Source organism: Oryzias melastigma, linkage group LG22, assembly GCF_002922805.2.
Source record: "Oryzias melastigma strain HK-1 linkage group LG22, ASM292280v2, whole genome shotgun sequence".
Taxonomy (NCBI): domain Eukaryota; kingdom Metazoa; phylum Chordata; class Actinopteri; order Beloniformes; family Adrianichthyidae; genus Oryzias; species Oryzias melastigma.
In genome coordinates, this window is record NC_050533.1 from 5913690 (window position 1) to 5922047 (window position 8358).

The 8358-nt window shown below is 40.3% G+C and overlaps 1 protein-coding gene across 1 annotated transcript in view; it reads right to left on the reverse strand.

Annotated features, from left to right (window-relative positions):
• Window positions 1-7166, reverse strand: part of LOC112151658 (traf2 and NCK-interacting protein kinase) — a gene marked incomplete in the record, with an annotated part of 98737 nt that extends 91571 nt beyond the window's left edge. Inside the window, 1 exon segment of the mRNA XM_024280712.2 lies at window positions 6428-7166. Coding sequence (XP_024136480.1) covers window positions 6428-6484 — 57 coding nt within the window.
• Window positions 7167-8358: the final 1192 nt, after the last annotated feature.

Here is an 8358-nt window from a genome sequence, read left to right on the forward strand (position 1 = left end):
TGGGGGTTGTGAGGGGCTTTAAGCTAGTAGGTGAAAGTGTAAACGAAGGGTTGATGGGATATCAAGGAAGGTTACTCCGTGCAGATGCCCACAACTTTTGATGAACTACTGCCTCTCTGCAGAACCTGCGTTTTAGACCAATGGGAATGCTTTAAAAATAGCTCAAAAGATGATTGGAAGTGTTGTGCTTTTTTATGCATTCTCAGATTATTTAAAGCCAATAACATGTCCTGAGCCAGAGATTAGATTGCCTAAATCAAGCAGACTGTCTCAGGAAATGAACTTTAGTCCAACCAACTGGCACTGGAGTGACCGTGTCCTTATCCTCTCTAAGCTGCACTCATCTTCACACCTTCTGGTTTGTTTTCCCTCTCTGTGACCGGGTCACTTTCCCTTCATACTCACCTGCTTTCTCTTTCATCTCCGCTCTCACACCTGAGTCCCTGCACAGCACACCACTCCATTGCCAGTATGTGTGAGTCTCCTTGTTTGTGTGCGCGCGGAGCTGCGACTGTGCCTCTTGCTGTTCTACCATCTGTTGCACTCATCAGCTGACTGGACGAGTCAGTGATCCCGACGCCTCTGACCTTCGTGTGGCCGCGTGCTTTTACACAAAACCCACTGCCGGCGCAGAAGCGGCAGCGCCTCGACCTCCTCTCTTTTGGCTGTCATTGTGAGTCACGGTGCGGCGGGTAACAGCGGCCTTCCCCCAGCGCCGAGCCTGGCCTTTCCCGCTCATGTGAGACAGGCTGCAGACGTGCAGGTGTCTGATGCACGACGGCAGCAAATGTTGCACACGGCGCACGAACGAAAGCCACGGATAGGAGCGAAGAAAAGCGCCGAGGCTGCAAACATGAAAAAACCACTTCTCTCTCTTCTGAACTTCCTGTTTATTTCTGTCGGTCTCAGTGTTTTTGGTTTTGTGTAATAGGCGATGAGCCTTCAAGCAAAAGAGCTGTGCTCTATCATCACCAATGACTATATTATAATGAGTGACCCCCACCCCCACTGCGGCAGACAGCTGACCTATTTCCCGTCTAGCCACTCCAGTGGTTGACTCTCATCACCGCTTCTATGTCTGTCTGTCTGTCTGTGTGTGTCCCTGTGTGTGTGCGAGTAAATAAATGTGGAAAAACTTGCTGTGACGTCTGAAAATGAATACTCTTGGATTCCAAGGAACTTCTCTGTTAAATGTTCTAACCTGGCACCCATCATTAAACCCCTTCCCTTCTGTCAAGACAAAAAAACAACAGCATGAGCTGCCTGACATTCTTTGGTAATGATACTTCTGTGCGTTCAGGTTTAATCCTCCTGAATTAGCTATAGGGATAAAAACCCTTCTTCTTTTTTTGTTTTCTTGAGCTGGCTGAGAGTTTCCTGGTTTGGGTTTGTTCCTGTTGTTACGTCTTGAAACTTTTCAACATGCCCTTCCATTCTGCTCACCTGGCAGGTGGGGCCAGGTTTAGGTTTTTGTTGTGCTTTTCCCCGTTTTGTCCTCAGCTGTCTTTCACTGTTGGGTTTTCTTGTTTTAGTCTGGGGTTATACCTTGGTAGTCTTGATTTGCGGGCTTTGTTTATTTGTTTTCTGTGGGTAGATTTTGGTTAGCAGGGAACTGCTAACTCTGACGGTTGACATGGCTGGGTCTCCTTTAATGTTTGGCCAAGGTTTCGATCACTTTTGATTTGTCTTTTTGTTTGAACCAGCACAGTAATCATTTCATTTTGTTCTTTCTTTCAGGAGACAGGGTTTCATTTATTTAATACTGTGTTCTTTTTATTCTTACTTGAGTCCAGTTTTTACGTTATTGTCCCCTTTTTTCATTTTCCCCTAGACTTGAGGTGTCCCCATTGGAGACGTACTATATGGGGGCTCGTCCGGGAGACGACACGTTCAACGTTCTTCAAATAGCCTTACAAACCGATGTGTCAAACACCAAAGCTTGCAGGTTTTTAAACAGTCATTTATAGTCAGATTTAGGTTATCTGTATCCATTAAGGACCCACTTTGATCATTTTTTGTCCTATTTTAAAAGCCAAAAAAAATCTGTATCGTACTCTAGGAAATAGTTTCTGTAGAGCGGCAGTAGTTCATTAGAAATTTCTCAGAGTTGTGGGCGGGTTGGTTGGCGGAAAGCAACCCCACCCTCTTTCCCCATCGCCCATAACTGCCCATCCCCCTAGAAGAGCTGGAGGAAGTAACTGGGGAGAGGGAAGTTTGGGCACCTTTGCTTAGACTGTTGCCCTCGAAACCTGGTCCCAGATGAGCAGAAGAAGATGGATGGATGGATATTAGTCATATATTGGATTTCTATAAAAGCTGCTTTAGACTTGCTTTATCAGTGCAAAGCTGCTTTTCTCTACAGATAAGATAATTCACGTTAATTGTGTAAGGGGTCACGGTATGTCAAAGAGAATTGTAGGTTTTGAGAGCGACACCTCACCTTCAAAGCTCAAAATGCTGAAAGACTCTACTGTTAGGGTCTCCATTTATAGTAACCTTTCTCGACCAAAAACAAGAGAATTACTAGAAAAGTTTCATTACCTGTGATAATGCTAGTGTGGATGTGAATTTTGCTGAAGATGCTAAAGAAATCTACTGTAATTGATTAGGGAATATGCTGAAAAGGCTAAAGCTATTTGCGTACTGCTAAACTTGCGAAAGGACTTAATGCAATATCTTTAAGTGCACAAAGAATTTGAAGAATTTCTTGAAAACTTGAAAAAAATCTGTTATATTAAAAAATGCCTAAAGGTAAGAACTCAAAAGTAGCCTGAAACTTCAGTAGATGCCAAATTAGCCACAAAAAAGGGAGCATTTTGCTCAAATGTCAGTCTCCAAAAAAGCTAATAAAATTCTTGGTAGGTGTCAAATTAGCTAAAAAAGCTAGCATATTGCTAAAATACTAGCCTAACTCAGAATTATCCCACATAATCTAATTAGATGGTAAATTATCCAAGTTAGGATTTTACTAACATATTAGCTAAACTCAAAATTAGTCCTCAAAACCTTAGTAGCATTAAAGTCCTTAACATATTAAATGCTTTGATACCATTATTGCGTAGGTTTTAAAGTGCCCAAAAAAGTGTGAGGAATTGCATGAAAACAATTTGCAAAATTGTGTAATATTTCAAAATTTGCATGAAATGTAACAATACCAAAAGTACAAGCATGAACTTCCTGAACACGCTGACTGTTTTAATTGCATAATTTGCATAAATTGCTGGAATGTAAAAAATTCCCATTCATTTCAACAGGGCTAAAATAAAAAAAAATAAAAAAAATAAAAAAAACACGCATTTTTTGTATTAAATCGTAAAAACTGTAAATTTTATATATACCGAAAATTAAAGCGATAATGTCCTTAACAAGCTGAATGTTTTGATACAAAGATGCAGAATTGCTTAAAGTGTGATTACGTTTTCACGTGCCAAAACATGTACGGAAGAAAAATAAATATTAAGAAAGAGAAACAGGATCGCTATTGTGTGAATGCTTTGTAATTAGACCAAACTCTGTGCGGGGGTGTGTGTGGTTCCGGTTCTCCACTTTCTTCCGGCTAATGATTTTCATTGGATTTTCACTATTTTTGTGGTTCTCTGTGTCTGTGAGAATCAAACATTACTCATCTGTAAGAACAGAACATACGTGCACTACCTCCACATGTGCACACTCCCCTGTCCTCCTCTTCAATCTTCTTCACCTTCTGCCCCTACATTCTCCTCAAATCTAAAAAGTCATGTTTTTTGGTTTTTTTTATGTTTTCAGACGACTGATTCATCTCCTCTGTGACCATTAGTTTCTGTGCATGCGGGGCAGGGAGGCTGCACACACAGACATAATGTTGGCAGACAGTGTGGCTGGCAGACAGACAAGACAAGATGCAGGAAAAGCAGCAGATAAAATAGGACGAATGGGGAGGACCGACACACACGCGAACAGACTTCTCATCACGTAAAAGGTCGGCAAGTGCCTTGGGCCCCGTCCTGACCGAAAGCCCCCATTACAACTCCCCCATAAAGTTGCAGCAGATATTTGAAAACAAGGTCTAGATAACAGGTGATGTAAATCACTTTAGGGAATGCGGAGTCTAAAAAAGAAACGAAAGCTCTTGCACAATTTTCAACAGCGCTAAGGCTAAAAAAACACACAGACAGAGGAAACCTGATAAAAAGATAAATCCGACCAATTTCCATTCTAAAACACAACACGGTGTTCCTGCTCTCCCCCACTTCAAAAGAGTCCAGCGCATCTCTGATATGAACAGGTTGGCTTGTTAACTCAATAGTATTGTTAGACTTTCTTGATCTAAAATCGCCATTGCTGAAAAAGTCAGTTAAACTGTTTCATCCACAAACTCGTTCATGTAATCTTTTGGGTGGTTCGAAACACTAAAATAAATGGGAAAATGTTCAAAACGATCTAAAACTAGAAGCATAACTCATTCAGGAGTTAATAGATGGTCCTAAAATGATAAATCATGAACAGGAAAGTTAACAGGACCATAGATTCCTCCCACAAAGAGGTTGTAACCTCTGGACATCAACTGTAAAACACGGATAAAAAAATATTTGTTTAAGGGAGATGATATTTTAGCTGTTATGACAGTGAAGAAATTATTTACATCCAATCAAAGGTCACAACAGCTTTGCACAGGTGGTTAGACAGAGAGTTTTTGACCTTCCTGACACAACTCTATGTTTCATCTGGGCTAGGGACAAGCACAGGGATACCCACACTTGGGGCTCCCTTGTGGCTAAATAGTTTAGGGTTCTTGCTAAGGACCCACACTGGATTAGGGATGCCACAATTATCGTCTTTTCTAGGGTTTAAGTCACAAGAGTAAAAAATGTCTAATCAAGAGGAAGAATACCATATATTAGTCACTTTGGAGTATATGTCGCACTTTTGGGAGAAAAGTCTGAAAAAAGTGAGGATCTTGCTCAAATGTTAGCTGGCTAATAGCTGAAAATGCTGAAGCTGATAGCTAGCTAAAATATTGGTTAAATATAAAATTAGCCTAAAAGAATTGACAAAAAAGTTAGCCAAAACAGCTAGCATGTAGCTGAAATATTAGCCAAACTCTAAAACAACCCCAAAAAAAACCCTGAAAAATCCTAAATTAGCTAAAATGGCTAGTGTGTAGTTGAAATATACAGCCCAAAGAAAATGAAAAAATCCTAAACTAGCTAAAATAGCTAGCGTGTAGCTGAAATATTAGCCAAACTCCAAAACAGCTCAAAAAACAAAAAAAAATTGTAAGCTAAAATAGCTAGCATGTAGCTAAATTTTTAGCTAAAATCAAAAACAGACCCAGAAAACTGAAAAAAATCCTAAATTAGCTAAAATAGCTAGCATGTAGCTGAAATATTAGCCAAACTCAAAACAGCCAAAAAAAATCCTAAATTAGTTAAAATAGCTACCGTGTAGCTGAAATATTAGCTAGACTTCAAAACAGCGTTAAAAGCTGAAAAAATTCTAAATTAGCTAAAATAGCTAGCATAGAGCTGAAATATTTGCTAAACTCCAAATTAGCCTAAAAAACCTCAATAAATGCCAACATAGTCCAAAAAGCTAGAAGAAAGCCATTCTAACTTTCAACTTTACAACACTCTGACTTAATATAACATAAAGTAACGACTAATCGACTATTAAATTAGCGGTTGATTAATTCAATAGTCGTCGATTAGCCGACTAATCATGGCCGCCCTAATTTACATCAGTTATTCTTAAAACACTAGGTAAAAAAGGTAAAAACAATTACTTCTAAATCTTTAGGAACATGTTAACTATAGAAGGAAAAGTTTGGAGGTAAAATCATTTTTATCTCCTTCTTATCTCAACCTTGGCCACAAAACTTCTAAATCCGGCCCTGACAACTCGTCCATGAAAAACTCAGTAAGTGGAAAGAAGACCGAGAGAAGTTTTGAATATTAGCTTACAGTAAGGACAAATGCTGACCAAAAAGGCGGTTCTGTTTCTCAGACCTGAGCCAGCTGAAGCTCTGTGGCTTCCTTTATTTTTGCTTTCTTTGCAGCTGACTTTGAGCTTGGCAGACACCCACACAAGGACCCAGAAATACCCAAAAACCGGGGTATCCACGCATGAAAAGGAGGGCAGTGGCTGTGATGTGGTTTGCAGATGAACAAAAGAAGCAGCAGTGAGAGAGTACAGGGACCACAGGTAGGCTTCCCGTGCGCTCTCAGACGCACAGACGGCGTCAAAACACCAAGAAAAAAGGGGATACTTTCTAAATGGCCAGAACCCACGAGCCTGGGATTTAAACCTCCAGGTCAGCAGAAATCCCAGCATCCTCCACCTCTGTCACTGACAAGCGGGGCAGCTGGGATCTCCACGTCTCGCTATTTTTAAAAGCGTCTCCCAAACATCCTTGTGAGCCCCGTCAGGACGCTCCTGAAGATCATCTCACCCTCAGTGCCGACAGGTCGATTTCATTCAGACTCCGAGCAGGAGAGTCGCTCGCCATGATGGAGGAGCTGCGCTCAGCTGCCAGATATCCAGAAGCGCTCCTCTCCCGTCAGTGTGCTCTCCTCCTCCTCCTCCTCCTTCAAGTCAAATAACCTCCTTCCTGGTCTGGCAGGATCGTGCTTCAGGTCCGCGCGTCCGCTCTCACGCGTCCATGTCTGCTGGATGAGGCGCAGCGGTACCGAGGAAGGTGAGGCGCTGCGGAAGATCTGCTGCCTCTGTGGATGCTGCTGCTGCCCTGACAGCCGCTCACTACATATACCGGGGGGTGGGGGGTGGGGGGTGGAGACGGTACTACAACCCCGCCTGTTACCGGGCGGGGTTAGCTGTGGAACGGGAAAGTTTACTGTTGTTTATTGTTCAGATTTTTGCCGTTTCTCACCTTTGAGACACAATATTAGCAGAAATTGCGTTTTTAAAATCTATTAAAATGTGGAAATTACTATAAATCATTACAATCTATTGAAAAGCATGTGGAAAGCTGTATTTAATGTGCAATTAATTAAAAATCAAGTAAGTAGTTTGCCTTTTTTAACCTGACGTGTTTGTGTGTATTCTTGTATTTGTCACCTTGTCCGGTCCGTGTTTGGGATTCTGACTGTTTGGGTCTCAGAGGACCTCATGTGGACAAACGCTCGTGCAGCAGACATGTTCAACCCCCTGGTGGATGAAAATTGAAATTGTTTTTGATGCGTTTAGCATGTTCTTGTAGTACACATCTGGCCCTCCAGATCATTTCATTTTATTGTTATTAATGGCCAGATATTATCTTGCGCTCATTTCTAACTTGTGCAATTTTCACAAAATATATTTCTATGGAGAGTAAAATACTGAAAGTTTTTTAATATTTAGGTTGATTTAATCTGGAATATTATTCCTGCCTTTTTATTATTCATGATTATGTAAAAAAGTTAGACTATTTTGGCATTTACCAATGCTAATTTTTTTTTTTCAGGCTAGCTAATATTTCAGCTACATGCTAGCTACATGCTACCTGTTTTTGGTAACTTCGTTTTTTTTTTTTTTTTTGCATTTTTTTATGTTGTTTTGGAGTTAAGCTAATATTTAAATGCCTTGTTTTGGCTAATTTAGGCTTTCTTCAGTTTTTTCAGCTACATGCTAGCTGTTTTGGCTAACCTTAGTTTTTTTAAACTAATTTTTTAGCTTTTTTAGCTGGCTATCAGCTTCAGTGTTTTCAGCTATCAGCACTAGCATCTTCAGCGGCCAAAGTAGCTTATAGCATTCATACTAGCATTATCACAGGCAATGCTATATATATATATATAGTTATTAATTATGTCAAAAAGTTACGGTTTAAAGTTTAAAAAAAATGTTTTAGCGTTTTCCATAAATATGTATCCAATTTGGCCCGCAAACCTGAAGTGTGTTTTGGATTTTGGCCCCCTGTGTGATCGAGTTTGACCCCCCTGTTGTAGCATTTTTTTTATTGATGATGGAGGACATAAGAAAACTAACAGTAAAACTGCATTTCTGAGTATTTCTTCATTCAAATTGTTGTGAATCAAAAGAAGACAAAAAAAATGCAGTTTTAAAAAGTTTGTAGTTGTGGCAAAGGAAATCCCTCCTCCATTCTGATGCAACTTGCAGACAAATAGATCCATGTATGTCTTTGTTTTCTTCATCTGAGCTGTATGACTCAAAGGATGGACCCTCAGATGTTGGTCGCCATTTTTGTTGCACCAGAAATGTTAGGTTGGGGGTGTAAAAGGTAATTAAATGAAGGAAATTAAAGCAGGCTCATTCCATTCCTGCCTCTTTATAGAAACTATGTCCAACACACTTGAGAATAGATCAAAAGATGATCTGTATGGGACTTTAAGTTAATGCTATGGAGGAAATCGAAGAAACTTAATG